The following is an 18,458-nucleotide window of genomic DNA, read 5'->3' as shown; positions in this document are numbered from 1 at the left end:
TCTCCCTGTACTTTTTGCTGACTAATGATCACATCTCATAGTTGCACTAAAACCACCAAATGAATTGTGTGTTTTAGTGAAAATGTAAATTGACAACTTAAAATTTTCATTTTGTATTGAAACCATCAATTGGATTGGTGGTCTCAATACAAAATAAAAATTATTGTTTATTCATATAACTACTTTTTACTGACTGTTTGTCAGTACGAATTACATTTTCTATTGCACTGAAACAACCAACTCAATTAATGGTTTTAGTGCAACACTCTCTCTCCATTTCAGGACAAATATTAGATTGATAAATAATTTTAAAATGATATTAGATTGAGAAATAGTTTTCTGAACAACATTATTTTTGTCAAAAGCCCTCAATTGTAGGAGTGATTCTAGCTATGAAGCATAATACATATAGGGCTCTTGATGTCCTGATGACCCAGAAATTAATCACACCAAATACCAATCATGTTTTTCAGACACGCCTAACTCTCATGGGACATGATTTTACTATGTACAAAAGGACTTCTTTCTCCTCTCTCTCTCTCCCTCTCTCTCTCTCTCTCTCTCCGTATTTCCTCTATCTTTAACTAATAATTTGGTCTCAGATTTGCTAAATTCATGATGCTGTACTTTTTCTAACCAAGATAATTTCTTGCTTTTTTTTTTATTAGATATGGGTTAATTTTTTCTTTTGTATATAGATTTGGGTTAAAATCCCATAGTAATGTGATCATCAAATTTTAATTAGTCAAAATAAATAAAACAAAATCACTGAAATTAGATTCTTTTCGCATAAAAAAAATTGGATAGACTGTAAGGTCAGAAATTCAATGTATGGAAAACAATACAGTTTTGAAAAAAGGGCAGCCATGAGTTTAAAGAAATAATAAGAAGTCTTTGACACCATATTTAAAATTTTGGTTATCAAATTTTTTATAATGTTTTATTATTACTAATATTAATAACGTGCATTGCATGTTAAGACTCGTTATACTTTCTCATTTTTTATTTTTTTCTAGATATAGTTGATTGGTTTTTTTTGTAATAAAATAAAAATGATTAATGAGTTATTGAGTAAAAAAATAAATATGTTAATTAGGTGCTTTTCATATTTAATATTTTGCTGTAAAATATTATAATATATATATACACAAAATGAATAAATATTGTAAGAAAATCAAAATAGAATGAAAAAATAAAACTTAATGATTGAAACAATATGCAAAATAAAAATAATAATAACTCAAGCAAAATAATACATTTAAGATTAAACAGGACATTGAATTGTATTAGCACACTATGACCCAATCAAAATAAATAAATGAAAAGTACTTAGTAATTAATAATTTATAACTTTTTAGAACATAAATTGCAAACTAATATAGTCGGTGACTAATTACAATATTGAAATTTTCTTCAAAATTAAAATAAAAAATTAAGAGTAACATAGTAGACGCATAATAATATAAATTTACTTCAAAATAGACATGTGTATATAAGATTTGTATCTTACGCAATGAAAATCACAATCGGCATCAAATTATATTAAACCTTTCATATCGAGTAGTGTACCGAAATAATAAAAATAAAATTTTAAATAATACTTCAACAATTAGGAAGGAGAATGTAAAATAAATAAATTAAGTCTTCAATGTGAAATACCAAACTCAGAGACCATGTAAATATATATAGAGTGGTAATATAATAGGATTTTTAATTGACCTATTATTATAATAATTCTTAATTAAAAAAATATCAAAATTATAAACCCATTCAAGTCTATTTCCTAATTAAAGTGTATGAGCATATAGTTAATTTTATGGTTGTTTTTTTTTTAGACAAAGAAAATTCTTTTGACATGTTATATCTTATTTTATATTATATATACTATTTCCAGCGAGTTTTATTTTCTATTTTACATCAAACAATAAATTTTATACTATTTCCGTCGTATTTTGTTTCTTTGTTATTCCTTTTTTTAATATTTCAAAATGTTTGTAAGGTTTTAAATTTATATATGTAAAAAGTTATTTTTTTCATGATAATCTTTATGATCCTTCATTAAATGAAAGACTTTTATTAATATCTTCATGAGATAAGAGTAAAAATAGGTGAAATAAATTTTGTTGACTAAATTCTAATATACGTGTTTTGTCAAACCATACAAACAAAATGGAATGGAGGGAGTAATATATTCCCTAATAGATAATAATAAATTACATTTATAGTTAAAAAAAAATAATTAAACATATTATATTCTTACCATATTTAATATGTACCTTATATGGTATAATAATAACGGATATTATATTCTTACCATATGTAATACATAATATAATATAATTTTTTAGTTTATCTTATAGAATTTAGATTTAGATACAAAAATTAAAATCCTCAAGGATATCATATCCTTACCATATTTAATTATATACCTTATGTAAAATTTCTAATAAAATAATTTCTTATTTATCCAATAGAATTTAAATTTAAATAGAAAATTAATATAATCAATCAAAATTAAATTACTTTTATTTTTCAATCAATAAAATAAAATTTTTTAATAATATTTTATCGATGTATAAAACTTAGAAAGGCGTTTCTGGCACCAATATTCGCCTTCTCATTTCCACACACATATATATATATAGACTAAATTAATTTATTTAGTAATAATTATATTATTACATAAATGGATAAGATAATTTAAAAATATATTACAAGTAAATTAATATTAATTAAGTTATGGGTCAAGTTAAAAGCATCCTAACAAATTTAAAGTATTATTTATGTAATCAAGCTTTTTAAATGAAATATATGTTTTTTTATATCATTTTAGAGGGAAAATATTAGCTTAATTTTTTAATTGTTTATCAAAAAAAAAAAAAAAAAAAAAAAAGATAAATGGCCTGTTTGAGTAGCAAGTTTCAAAATGTTTTCAAATATCCAGTAGAAGGTAAACAGGAACAAACCAAGCTATGCAAAAGATGGAAGCCCATAACAAGAGTCCATGTAGTATGAAAGCTCGTACTGAACCTCAAAAATAGAGGGTCTGAAAATCACAACAAAAATCATGTTTATAGGAATATTCTTTTAATAGATTATATGTTTCTCTGCGTCCTTCCCTTTTAAATTTCTTGTATTTCATTTATTTCGATTCAATTTTGCTATGTTATTATAAGGATTTCCTTTACATTGAATGGGACTGGGTAACCTTGGTTAAACCAATTAAATCGAATCAATTTGGTTTTAGTTTTAACACAAATAGATCGGATTCAGTTTGCATAACAAAAGTTTTTTTTTTCTCGGTTCAGTTTGGTTTTCGTGAAGTACCAAACCATTTGAAAGTAGCTAAAATCTAACTAAATTGAACCAATTCAATTTGGTTTCAATACATCTTTTGATTCGGTTTGATTTTCATTTCAAAAAACTGAAATTTGTTCGATTTGTTCCATCTAGTTCAGTTTGAATCAAACAGACTAAATATTCACCCCTAAATAGAAAACTGATCGTTATATTTGAGTACCATTTACTTTAAGAAATATGAATTCATTAATTGTATCAGAATCTTAAATATTAAAAATATTAACAAGGGAGACATGTTCCTAATTTGTAGAATAAATATAGAACTTACTATCGTTATTAATAAAATTCATTGATTAATAAATGAAAAGATCTATTTAAATTTTCTGGAATAATAAGATCAATAAAGATTTAGATCTTTCTACTTTAAGATGGAAAGATGATGTTGATAAAGATATAAATATCTTAATTGGCTATTAATCTTTTATTTGATTTGAATAACAAAATGACTTCTCTTGCTCTACGGTTTTTTCAAATATTATGCATTATTAGAGAACAAGATGTATTACCAAGTTGGTTCTATAGGTAAAAAGATCAACAAAAGAGTAGATGTGAATTATGAGGAAAGAGGTTAAAACTCACAAAGTGAAGTTGCGGAATTTAAGCTTATCTGGATTTAGCCAATTATGAATTAAGAACGATAATAATATGCAAAATAAAATTTAAAATTTTATTAAAAGATAAAATTAATATTTCATGACAATTTAGCGATCCATGACGTCTCACCTAGAATTATTTCTCCATTTTAACAGCATTTTCTACTCAAATGTTGGGCCATTTTTCACATCACTAATATTTCAATTGCACAACAAGTCGTCTCTTTTTGCCCTTTGACAAATAAGAACCCCATAATTTTTATCATTAGTGCCTAAAATCTCAATGGTGAACTGTGGTTGGTTACTAAGATCATGATTTTTCACTTGTCCTTCTCAGAATTTTTTTTTTTGACGTATTGACTAATCTAGGATTTCTACTTTAATTATTTGTGATTTGACTCTCGCCTCCCTCAACTTTACTTTTACTTTCTTAATTTAACCATGATATATATAATCACTTCTCTTTCAATATTGGTCAAAATTAATTTTTTTTTTATAAATCACCGGTATCTGGATCCTATTATAGGGACCGCCTAATTCGGCTCGGGGCTTAGTTACAGTTAAGACTCTTTGCCTCTCCCTCCAAATGTGTTTAGTGGAGATCAAACACAAAAGCTCTTCTCACATATCCAGTCTGCATTGCACTGAGCCAAAAACAGTAGGTTAAGTTTAACATTGTTAAGAAACAAAATTTTACTACAGCACATATCATTAATTCAAAAGTTTGTATCACTAATTTTCATTTGTATTATAATTCATATCATTTTGTACTTAATTTATTTTTATATCACTTAAGTGATGCACAATTTTATTTAATATCACTTTTTTGCATTGATAAAGTGTAATATATTTGTGAAATATTAACTAAAATAAATATTTTTTATATTCACTCAAAATGAGAGGGAAAATAGAAGAGAACTAGAGAGAAAATAGAGAAGTAGGGAAATAATTGCTGTTGTGTTCATGCTCTTAAATGGAAAAATACATCTCTTCTATATATGTATATGGGAAATAACTTTTTTAAGTAACTTTTAGCATTTGATCAGTCAAAATGCTAAACGTTATTTTTTATATTATTCGGTAACATATTATTTGAACTAGCTTTTTTAGCGTTAAAGTAGCGTTTTATAAAAACTTAACACATGTAACATCACAAAATAGCTAACAGCTAATTTTACCGAACAGGCCCTGATTACACTAGTAACTCTCCAACAATTAGTTAACAATTAGAGCTTAACTAATTGTTACAGCTTATCATCCAATTCCAATTCATTGATCCTATTAATAATCTTCCTTCCATTAGTGCAGTCATAACATTACCTCCCCTTTAAGATGTCATTGTCCTCAAGGATCAAACTAAGCAACAAAGACTGCTTGAAACAAGACCTGCAAAAGGCCGACATCTAATTTAAAATGATGCACATTAACGTTCCAATATTTCCCATTAATACTGGAGAATCTAGCTTCAAACTCCTATTAGGCTATTAGAGCTTCTAATAGTTTCTGAGTTCAATCTCCATTTTTAACAAAATCTTCAAGGCACAAACTTTCCTTAGACGGGGCAAAGCTAGTATTTAGAAGGAAGGAGCGAAGATGGTTTGGAAGTGTATAAAAAAAAAACCAGGTTTGAAACTTACAATGGTCAAAGGAATTTTTTCTTTTTGAAAACAGAATTGACCCCTCCATACATACCTTCCCCCTCTGCAGTCAGAGGTGGCTATGCACAATGGGAAAAAATAAAAAATGCAGGTATTGACTAATGACTATTCCTAGTTGTTGTATTAATTATTTAAGGAATCCGATCATTAATTAGAAAAAGTTTGCAGCCAGCAGAGACTGCTTACGAGTTGGTTTTGCTTATAAGGCACTTCATTCGAACCAGAATAATTTACGTATACAAAGCATTTCCATAACCATTAGTTTTTGTATACTTTTCTTAAACTTTTAACCAAATTCAGAGGCTTAATACATAAATTTGACTCTAACTTTATGGGATTTTAATCATGATGGGTTCCTGCAAAGTTTAGATGTCATAGGGCCAAATTTATGCAGATGCGAAATTTTTAAATTAAATGCAAGCCATAAATCTATGACTCTGACTGTTACATCAAATCATTTCATGTCATTTTTAATTTATTATCAGTACCGACATTTTCTAATTTATTTATTTAATTGATTATATGTTTATTGACTATTCAAATTCATATTAGTTGAATAATGATTCCCTCCACTTCGATATATCAATCTCTGACTTAGCCCTATGACCTTGTATATATAAGTCCAGTTTCTTATATCAAGCAACTCATCAAGACAAAAAAAAAAAAAAAAACAAACCCAAAAAAACACTTGATTAGAAAGCTAACTAAGTGCAATTTATATTATTACAAGCAACAAAATCAAGTTATCTTTCTATCACTATGGGCGGCAACTACAGGCAAAACAAGAATTCATCTCCGTTTTTCTCAGTTGCCTTTCATAACATCTTCAAGTCAAGAAGAGGAGGACTAGTAGAGGATAGCGACGACGACGTTTCACATACAATAAGGACTTTTCGAAGTGATGAAGATGGACGAGTTCCAGGGAGAGTTGCTGATCCTCAAATTGATATGAAAACCTCTGATTTTCTCGCTCGCAATCACGCAAAAAATTATGAATCTTACCGCTAAAGTTATCAGCCAGCAAAGGCATGATTTGCAGCTTGTGACTTAAATGTGTGAGTCCTCATTAGTTGAATAAGATTGTGTATAAATACATATACTTTATTTCTTTAATGATTTATATCTTGTAATTTACTTTTTGAATCCTATTTAATTGAATAAAACAGCAATATGGAGAATTGTTTTAATTAATAGTGAAAATTGTGATGGATATGGGGCTGCATAGTTCGACACCATGCAGGGTCTTTCGTAGCAGGCACTCTGGTATTCTTCAAGGCTTGTCTCAGGGAAGTTTTATAGCCTGGATTCCTCTGCTTGGGATACACTTTATTGTCATCGAAATTGATTGCCAAGATATGTCTCAGGAGCGGTTAGTTCACAGGATGATGACTTGTCTGAATTTGTTACTTATTAATGACTTTAAGAGGTTGTGGAATCGAGAATGTTTCTTGTGGATCAAGAGGCAAGAAAATACAGCTGCTTATCCACTAGCAAGACCGATGCATCTACTCGTTATGCTATAGCCTATTTGTAACTTTGTCAAGTTTCCTTAATGTTGTTTTAGTTGATGTGACTCAGTCTAATTATATATCCCTTTTTGCTTCAGATAACAAGAATTGTTTTAATTCCATTATGTTCTATTTTGTTAATTAATTCCTCTCTCTTTAGATTCTGTTCTTTTTGGAAAATAACTTAATTGGCTTGAGCTAATTCACGAGAATCGGTCAAAGAAAAACTAATCCATTTTAAAAGAAAATGATTTCTCGTCTTCAAGAGAGAAAAATTTTTTACGGATATTGATAAACTCATTATAACTAAATAAATACATACTTTTTAATTCATTAATTACCAGTAGCTACCACCACTAGGCAACGGTCACCACTGTCTAATACCGCCGTCTTCCATTGACAATCACTGCCAGCCATTAGCGACTATCATGATTGTTATTTTTTTATACATTTTTTTCCATATCTAACAACAAATTTTCAAGATACAACATTCTATAGTTATAAATATTTTTATGATCTTATAAGTTTAAATTTTTAATATTTTTAACTAATTTTTAATATTGCAACTGAATATTTTCTAGAAAAAATATTTTTCTTGAAAAATATTTTTTAAAAATAAATTATTTTTTAGAAACAAACTAGCATTCATATTCTTTATTATTTTAGTAAAATCTTAATTTTTATTTTCAAAAATTTTGATTTAAAAATTTAACTATTAAATAAAAATTGGAAATTACAAATGGTAGAGGTAAAAGAATCCAACTTTTACTATCTCCATTATTAATAATAATATTATTACCCTTGTTATTCTTGCTATTATTTTATTCAAAAAGTATTATATCCAGGTTCATAATCTCCCCCATGCTAAAAAAATTATAAAAAATTTGTGATAAAAATATCATATCGCTGAATTGAAAGTTGAATCTAATAAATCAAGAATGGTGATTGGGCTTAGAGAGGACAGGGATTGATTACCTTTTAATTCAAAAAGGGCCAAATACATGAATATGCCCTGAAAAAAAAAAAAAAAAAAAAAAAAAAAACCCGTGGCAATCTAAAATTTGCGAATCACGTATTATGCCTCTATAATTGTAAAAATCGTTAATTTTGCACACCAATTGTAGAACAACTAAAAGATCGTGTATACACGCTCATCAAACGAAAGTCTTTCTTTTCCTTTTCCATTTTCTTTTCATGATTCTTTTTCTCTCTCTTACGCTCTATCTCTCTCTGGATTCTCTCTTTCTCTTTAGCCACCCTTGCTGAACCCAGATATGGTCAGGGACTCACGTGGAGCCAAATCGAGATAGATGACTCAAACAAAGGCCATTTGTGTACAAGTCGTAGTTAATTGATAAAATAGAGAAGACAAGCGAGATGAGTTAAATTTCAGTAGCATTTTGTTGTTTTCATCAATTTGTGTTGGTCTTGTTTCTTTTTTTTTTTTTTTTAATTTTTTTCTGATTTTTCCATCTATTTTCAATCTCTTAAATCCTTTTATAATTATGTTTCTGAATCAGGGATAGTTTTTCTTCAATTTGGGAAAAAATTTTTCTTTAATATGTTATTTGTAGAATATTAATGTATGAAGGTTGTTTAAATGATTTTGGAAAAAGTTGGACAAATAAAATCCTGCATTCTAGTTTTTCTTCAATTTTTCTTTTTTAGTGTAATTGTAATTATAAGACGCTTCTCCTTCCTCCTACAATTTTCTTTCTCCAGAAAATGTGTAAAATATTCTTGGTATTCTGCAATTGAAGCATATTGCTATAGCTTTTTGATTATACAATTTATTTTTTCAACGAGAACTTGCAAATTTAGAGATTTTTCAGCTTTAACGTCAATTTTCATATTAAGATTGAATAAATAATAAATCAATTAGCATTTTTTTTTATTTGGATTCACTTATTTAATTTGAAATTAAAGATTTTTATATTTATTTGGAAGTTTTAGCTAAATGCGATCTAAGCTTTTTTTTTTTTTTTTTTTTTTTTTTTTCTTTTGCCTCACGCTCCTTAGGAGAGTGATTTTCATGTGGGCTTTAAGATGTTTAAATAGAATGAAATTGACAACCATATGGGCTTAGGTCACTCACAAACTTTAGGATGCCATAAATTTCTTTTTTTTTTTTTTTTTTTTGAAAAGTACAGTCATATTTATGTATTTGGCCTTTTACCGAAAGGAGATGAAAACGAATAAAACAATCAAGAATAATATTTTTTTTATTTGAGGGTGGATAAATGCCTGCACTAACCAAGTGTAGCTCCGCTCCTGGTTATGATATATAAAAATAATTATACTATTACTGGTTATTTTACACTTTTAGCCAATTGCTATTGGTCATTAGCCACCAACTAAACAAGGGTATTCTATTTCAAAGTGTTTTGATGGAGAAAACACATAAATTAGACGTAATGACTAAAACATTAGACAAAATCAAATTTTAAAGATGTCATAATAATTTGATAAAAAATGCATAGATGAAATTGTAAATTTGATCAAAATACAGGGACAAAATAGTAATTTTCCATTTTACTTGTGTTTGTATGAACATACTCATTATATAGATTATCTTTAGCAATAGAATGGGAAAGTGTGGCCCAGGAAGTACTAAAGGACTTGTAATATAATTTGAAGTTCAACTCCTTTTCTTTATTCTCAGTTTGTGTCAAGTTTCATTTTGTGGAAATGTTTGAAATGGCTGTGATGGCTTCATGCAGTTGCAGCATTAATGTATTATACGGCGAATATAGTTATATCTACTAACTACCTGTTTCTGTTTGATTTTTGTATAAGTTTGAATTATTGCCTGTGCTGATAGAGCTACTGAAATGATAACTGAGAGATCTTTATATAATTATATATTGCATAGGCCGTTTAAGTAAGAGGTACGTTTTAATTTTTGCTGGTAGGTAAGAGGTGTCTAATGTTGGAATTTAAGCTTTGGAATTATCTGATTTTTTTTAATATATATTTAAATCAGTTGGTACATTTTCATTTCAATTCAATAGCACTCCTATACATATATATAAAGAGGGATCAATTCTTTATTTTCCTTTTCGTCTTTTCTTCTTAAAAAAAAAAAAATCTATTTTCTTTTATTTTTTATTTATGCATTTATATTTGTCTTTTTTTTTTAGAAGGACATTATATTTGTTTTAATTTGTTCCATGGCTAGTTATTTTGTTAGTTATTCGAAATATGTTTTTTTTTTTTAAAAAAAAAATTATAATGACCCTAAAATACAGATTTTCTGAATATGCAATTATTCAATTTAGGAATAAAGCTCGATTGCCTTCGAACTTAAGAGCAATATATAATTTACCCTAAGATCAATTTCTGGGGTCTCCTAAAAGGTTGTATTGTCTAAAAATCGAACTTATATTTTTATTTTTATGATATTAAATACAGAATGAATTAGAGTGACAATTTAATAAAAATAAGAGGATGTTAAAAATTAATTCACCTCATGGGAGTTTTAATTCTTGTATCTCGTGTATCTCTCAGCTCTCATCCAACTATCATAATTATCGTTCCAGCTCATTCTGATATGATGTAATTTTTTTCCGGTCTCAGATTGATGTTACAGTGACTATAAAAAAAGTACAGTGGGCCAAATTTCTTACATGGATCACACTCTTTGTTGACTAGCGAAAGGAAACATCACGGTTCCCCCCAAATATTACTTTTTAGATATTTTCTTTTTTTTTTTCTTTCATTTTTTTTTTTTTTTTGTTATCACTAAATGCCAACGTTAGATATTTGCATGAGGAATTCAGAATTTTGCCATGTTTTGTGTTGTATATAATAAATATTAGTTGCTCCTCCTCATTTATCTGGCTCTAATGTGAAATTATTTTGTGTACAAATATACATGGTACTTGTTGCTATTTGTAATTTGGCATGATATACCTTTTAACATTCATTATTGATTAACTATATATGCAATCATTAGTGTATTTGAAAGTATTGTATTAGTATTTTCATTAAACCTATTGTTATACACACTATTTTTTATATAATTACATATTAATTTTACTTCAAATCAATTTCTTTAAATCTTCAAATTAAGTAAAATGGCAATAAATTATAGTATAAATATTCTCCGTACTAGGATTGACCATTGTTCGGTTCAAATCAGAATTGAATAAAAACTAAAATAGTCAAAATTGCACCAAATCATAGTCAGCGGTTTTTAATTTTAAATCATAACCAAAATCGTTGTGGTTACTGATTAGTTCTATTGCTTTATTTTTTACAACTGAAATTCTACGGTTTTGGTTTAAAACTGATGGTTTTAATTTAAAACTATGAAAAAAATATAAATAGACTCTCAATATTGTTTTTTATTTTATTATAATTTCAAAATAAAATCTGAACACTTTTTATTAAATTTGTTTAATTTTTTTCAAGAGTATTATTATTTATTAAAACTACAAAACTAAAAAAGAAATTAAAAGATTGAAAATTATTATCTAATCTCGATTTTCAAACTACAACAGGACTGAAATTAATGATATTGTCCTCAAGTGTGAATTAGAATCAGTTATCTGTTATACCAAAATATTTCGTTAATAATTTGGTATCTTTTACCGTTTTCATCTAGGCACAAAATAAATTTATCATGGTAATAATCTCGCTTAGATGAATTGTAATTATTTTCTGGCCGAACAGCCATTATTTTAAAAAAGAAGCCATCTTGATAGCTCAAGTGATCATATGTTTTAGTTTCAGTCCATTCATATGACTAGTTGTTATTTACTTGTGACCAAGAGTTGTTCGCAAGGTTGATTGTCTATGGATGGTCGGATTTTCAATGTCTAAGTCTTTAGCAAGCTTAGGTCATATGACCGTTCTATTTTTGAGAATATTGTACTTGGTTCTATTCGATGGTTGTTAGCTTATTGTTCTTGAGATTGACCATGCCTCTTAAGTGTAAATCGGATCATGCTATAATGTAGGATCATCATAATATCCTGTATATCTGCACATATTATACGTGTTTCTTTCACAATCTATCGAAAGGCTCTCTCGAATATTTCAACACAAATCGTCTAGCATGCCGATTTGTCAGTTTCAATGGTTGAGCTTTCGGTAAGACACGTTTCAAGGGTTGAGCTTTCAATTAGATATATAAAATTGTCTGAACTTAAAGATACCAAATTATTGATCGATTTCACTAGTATCTTGATATTTTAACAAAATCTATAGAAGGATTACACAGAGTGCTAGAAAAGTTATTCAGTCTAAAATTATTATGCACATATTGAGCATGTGTCTATCATGAGTGGCTATAGATAGGTTGGATAAACTGGCCAAGGCCTACTTAGTAGAACATAATGGGATAAAAATAAAAAGAGTTTAGACGAAGAAAAGTAAAGATAAGAGGAATAAGAGAAAAATATAAGAAATTGAGACATAAAAAAGAAAGAGAGGTTAAACATAATTGAATACGTTAGGCAATTCGATTTATTTGTATAAATTCGCGTGTTTGTTTATAATATAATTTTTTCCAAACCTATAGGGATTCCGAGAGTGTCCTCCAAACAAGATATACTTTGTAAAAAATCAATACAAAAATTCATAAATGTTACAATATTTATACAATATTTATAATTTATGGGCCATAGGTGTATATGACTCTCTTGGTACTGTTCTAAAGATATAATGACTTACCAATTCAGGCCTCTCGTTTGGACCTAAACAGATCCGCGTCAACAGGGACACATGCCGTGACATTAGTAGAGCCATATCCGACATGATATACTAGTTGTGGTTCCAGATATTTTGTCTCATTTAAACAAATAAAAATATATTATGACTGTATTTTTCTTTGAAGACATGAGAAAATATTTAGCATTATATATTTTTTTAAAGGAAAAAAAAATCAATGATATTTTTGTGTTGGTAAATTGCATGATTTAGAGTTGAGAATTGGCATGACACTGTTGTTACATTATGTTTGGAACAGAACTAGTTAGGTATGCCTTTCAAATTACATGCAAAAATATATTTATTTAACGAATGGAACAAAACAATCAATTCATCATTAATATGTGAGGGTCTACACGTGTTGTCGGTCTCTTCACCTCAAGAAGACACGTCTTCTTATATTATACTCTTATACATGTGAGATTAAGATACGAAATGTCTAAATTATATCATTTGCGACACAACTACTAACGGAATTAATAATCCCTTAAGAGAAGAAGCTTTAATTGTATAAGCATTAATAATTAAACAAATATCTTTAAAAAAAAAATTATGTCAAATCCAAGTTCAACTATTTATCGCGATTAAAAAAAACTTAAGCTGCATTAAACCAATTTAAGTTAGTTTAAATTTGCAAGCATTATACAATTTTGATAGTAATTTATTTTTTAATTTAATGAACTAAGTTTGAACTAATTTAAAATTTAGCTTTGCACCCCTATTGAATATAATTAAATGATTATACTATACAGATATTATAATAAATTTTAATTTTAATGGAAGAAATATGTATTTAAATGATTATAAATATAAAAATTATTAAATTAATTTTTAAAAATAAAAATCTTGACTAAATGGTATAACATAGTTGCTACACGTAATTATCAATCTTGACTATTATAGTAATAGATTGCCTGAGAATTTATAAGGAAAACATCCCTTCTGGCTAATTTTAACAGTAAAATGTTGAGCAAATTGGATGACAGCAAACTATAAGCTTTTTTTTTTTTTTTTGGAACAAGCAAACTATACAGTTAAATGATATCATAACTATCTTTTGGTATCATGCTGAGTTGATTCTTTTCACCAAGTAAAAAATTTAAATTACTGTTTTGGCTCCAATTTATTTCTGAAAAATCATTTATCCATTAAACATATTTTTTAAAATAATTTATTTCTATTATTAATTGCAATATTGAGAATTAGTTAAAATATATTGTCAGTTTTAATTTATAAACTTATAAAAAAATTTAAAATATAGAAATTTCACATTTTAAAAGTTTTTTATCATTAGTGACTAATAATAGCAGCTGTTAGTAACTAATGACTGCTCGTCATGACTACTGATAATTAATAGATTAACAAATGTGTGTTTATATGATTATAATAATTTTTTTTTGTGTAAACCATCGGTATCCGGACCCTATTATCAGAGGCTGTTTAATCCGGTTAGGAGTTTAGTTATAGTTAAGACTTTTCGTCTTTCTCTGCAAGTGCGTTTATTAAGATCGAACCCGAAAACTATTTTTTTCATGTTCAGCCTACTTTGCCAACTAAACCACAATTCGTAGGTCGAATTATAATAATTTTCTTAATGTTTGAAAAAATGCTTTTTTTTTTTTTAAGTTACAAGTTATTTTTATAGTTTAGTTTTTCATTCAATAATTAGATATATTTTTTATTAATTGATCTTTTCGAACGCTATAAAATTAAAAAAATCTAAAATATGTTTCGGACAAGGTATTTTCAAGAAATAAAGTATAACTGAAATTCATCTTAAAAATCATAGAATTGGAAAGAAATTTTGAGCGGATTTCATATCCTATTCTATAATATTAAAGGAGACATATTTTTCTTACAAAGGGTTATAGCGCTTTTTCAGGTTAAGTTTTGTATGTTGAGATTAAATATATTTTTGGAATAATTTTAAAGAAGTGCTTTTTCCTTCCTATTCGAACCGTAATTGATAAAAAAATGAAAATAACATTAAGCGTTTTTTTTTCCTTATCTGATGAAGGCTAAGTGACTCCCACTAATCCAACGGCAATCATTCAATATCATGTGCAACGAACTGCTACTAAAATAATTTTGTCTGCTGGTCTTATATAGTCCATTCCCAAAAGCAAAAGTAAAACGACCACCACCAACATCATTCCATTGTCGTTCCACTTTAAATGATGTTAAAATCTTTTGCTTTTGCTTTAGCTTTTTTCCATTTTTTTCCTGTTCTGGTTCCATTCGTACGTTTTTCCCTTATCGCTATTTTCTTTTTCAAGGAAACAGATTTCAGATACTGACACATAATCTCAGTCCTGCATTAAAAGGAAAATTCCAACGCAAACGACATCGTATGATATTATTATATGATCCAGGTCCCGCATAAATAGGGCTGACTCAGCAGACCCCACCTCCACGACAAGATCAACATCCGTCGATGTTTCCAAATGCCAACAAATAAAAATGCTTATAAATTTCTAATTAAAACCATCAATCTAACTAAATTTAATTAATAATTAAATATTCTAATAAACTAAAAAATTAAAGTTAAAATCTTTCGTATATCTGTCGGTCATCCACACATTCTCTTTCACTCCACTTCACTCTCTGGCCTCTGCTGCTCTCTCATGGCTACATTTCTCTCTTTTCTTTTCCTTTTCTATTTCTTCGTCTCCAGTTTGCCTCTTCCAACACGTTCATCCGATCAGACGGCCAAAACCTTTATCTTCCGTGTCGACTCTGAATCTAAGCCGTCCATTTTCCCCACTCACTATCACTGGTACAGCTCCGAGTTCGCTGATCCACTCCAAATCCTGCATGTCTACGACACCGTTTTCCATGGCTTTTCTGCCACTGTAACTCCAGACCATGCCGACAATCTAAGCAAACATCCTTCGGTTCTCGCTGTTTTCGAGGATCGTCGCCGCCAGCTTCACACTACTCGATCCCCTCAGTTCCTCGGGCTTCGGAATCAGCGCGGTCTCTGGTCCGAATCCGACTATGGATCCGATGTCATTGTTGGAGTGTTCGATACCGGAGTTTGGCCTGAACGCCGGAGCTTCTCTGATGTAAACCTTGGGCCTGTGCCGTCGCGGTGGAAAGGCATTTGTGAAACTGGTGTGAAATTCTCCCCTAAAAATTGTAATAAGAAGTTAATTGGGGCTCGTTTTTTCTTGAAAGGACATGAAGCGGCAGCGAGATCGGCTGGGCCGATAGGTGGTGGAATAAACGAAACTATTGAGTTCAAATCGCCGAGAGACGCGGACGGGCATGGTACTCACACAGCGTCGACGGCGGCGGGAAGGCACTCTTTCGGTGCAAACATGGCGGGTTACGCGCCTGGAATTGCGAAAGGTGTGGCTCCAAAAGCACGATTGGCGGTTTACAAGGTGTGTTGGAAGAATTCTGGTTGTTTTGATTCCGATATCTTAGCTGCTTTTGATACAGCAGTTACTGATGGTGTTGATGTTATATCAATCTCCATTGGCGGCGGCGATGGAATTTCCTCGCCGTATTATCTTGATCCTATAGCAATTGGGTCTTACGGTGCCGTTGCTAGAGGCGTTTTTATATCATCTTCGGCTGGTAACGATGGGCCTAATTTAATGTCAGTTACAAACCTAGCACCTTGGCTTTGCACAGTTGGTGCCGGAACGATTGACAGGAATTTTCCGGCCGATGTGATTCTCGGCAATGGGCGAAGACTATCCGGTGTGTCTTTGTACTCTGGAGTGCCTCTAAATGGAAAAATGTTTCCTCTGGTTTACCCAGGGAAATCGGGAGTGCTCTCTGCTTCATTATGTATGGAAAATTCTCTTGATCCTCTAATGGTTAGGGGTAAAATTGTAATTTGTGATCGCGGAAGTAGTCCAAGAGTGGCTAAAGGTTTGGTTGTCAAGAAAGCTGGCGGTGTAGGCATGATTCTTGCTAATGGAATTTCCAACGGCGAAGGTCTCGTCGGAGACGCTCATCTTATTCCTGCTTGTGCTGTTGGGTCTGATGAAGGTGATGCTGTGAAAGCTTATATTGCTTCAACACATAACCCTACAGCTACCATTGATTTCAAGGGTACTGTTATTGGAATCAAACCAGCTCCTGTTGTTGCTTCATTTTCCGGTCGAGGGCCAAATGGATTAAATCCGGAAATTCTCAAACCGGATTTAATTGCTCCGGGTGTTAACATTCTTGCTGCTTGGACTGATGCAGTTGGTCCAACAGGCTTAGATTCCGATTCAAGGAAAACTGAATTCAACATTCTTTCTGGAACTTCAATGGCTTGTCCTCATGTAAGTGGCGCAGCCGCCTTGCTTAAATCTGCACATCCAAACTGGAGCCCTGCAGCAATTAGATCTGCAATGATGACTACTGCTAACATTCTTGATAATATGAATCGCCGTATGATCGACGAGGCTACCGGAAAAGCATCCACGCCTTATGATTTTGGTGCAGGAGGTCTCAATCTCGACCGTGCAATGGATCCAGGACTTGTTTATGATATTACTAACAATGATTATATAAATTACTTGTGTGGAATTGGATACAGTCCAAAAGCAATTCAGGTGATCACGCGATCACCTGTGACTTGTCCGGCGAAAAGGCCTTTGCCTGAGAATCTAAACTATCCTTCAATTGCAGCATTGTTTTCAAGCTCAGCAAAGGGATCAGCAACCAAGTCGTTTATTAGAACTGTGACTAATGTGGGTTCTTCGCCAAATGCAGTTTATCGCCCCAAAATTGAAGCTCCTAAAGGTGTGACAGTGACTGTCAAACCAACGAAATTAGTTTTCAGCCAGGCGGTGAAGAAACGGAGCTTCATTGTGACAATGACAGCTGATACCCGGAATCTGATGCTGGATGATTCGGGTGCTGTATACGGGTCAATTTCATGGTCGGATGGGAAACAACATGTGGTTAGGAGCCCCATTGTCGTGACTGAAATAGATCCGTTGTAGAACATGGGAAGTTAAAACTTTTGAATTTGGATCAAATTGTTGTTTGATCGATGAAGGTGGCAGGTCGTTAGAGGGATAAAATAGTATTTTAAATAGAAGAAAGAGAGGAGAGTTAAGTAAAGTTAGTAGCAAAACAGTCTAAACTATAGACTTTGCTTTGGTTTTTTATTTTTAATTTCTGTGTGGTGGTGTTTTTTATTTTTCCCTTTGTTGGTTAGCAGTAGCAGGGCAAAGTTGTTTTTTCTTTTCTTTTCTTTTTTTGCCTTAAATTATTAAATTTGGTTTAATCTCTCTCTAATGCAGTGTTGAATGTATAAACTCGAAGTTTATATACGCAATAGTATTTTTAGATAATACATACTTTTCCGTTATCTAATTTGCGATGAATCTTTTTTTTTTTTCTCTGTCACGTGATACGTTATTTTCTTTTTGGATTAATGCTTAATTTGATAATTTGTCTCCAAACTTGATTATAATGTAGTAAATTTAAAGTTTAATATGCTGACCAAGACGTTATTAAACTTTATTCTCAATAATTGATTCAACACCGCTTCATTATTTAACTTTTTAAATACATTGTTAAATCTAATGTAGGAAGAAAAAAAAAAAAAAAAAAAAAAAAGAGAGAGAGAGACCACATGAAAAGATGAAGTGATGGTGAAGGGAGGAGAGTCAAGT

At 30.0% G+C, this 18,458-nt stretch overlaps 1 protein-coding gene across 1 annotated transcript; it reads left to right on the top strand.

Moving 5' to 3' along the window:
• The first annotated feature begins 15,404 nt into the window (after positions 1-15,404).
• On the top strand, positions 15,405-18,136 carry LOC105641767 (subtilisin-like serine protease 2). Its single transcript, XM_012226363.4, has one exon. It carries the CDS (start codon positions 15,456-15,458, stop codon positions 17,778-17,780), a length of 2,325 nt encoding a protein of 774 aa, XP_012081753.1. The 5' UTR covers positions 15,405-15,455; the 3' UTR covers positions 17,781-18,136.
• Positions 18,137-18,458: the final 322 nt, after the last annotated feature.

This window comes from Jatropha curcas, chromosome 1 (assembly GCF_041381405.1).
Source record: "Jatropha curcas cultivar XTBG-Jc1 chromosome 1, XTBG_Jcur_1.0, whole genome shotgun sequence".
Classification (NCBI taxonomy): domain Eukaryota; kingdom Viridiplantae; phylum Streptophyta; class Magnoliopsida; order Malpighiales; family Euphorbiaceae; genus Jatropha; species Jatropha curcas.
Note: the sequence above shows the minus strand (reverse complement) of the source record. Positions and strands in the feature narration are given on the sequence as shown.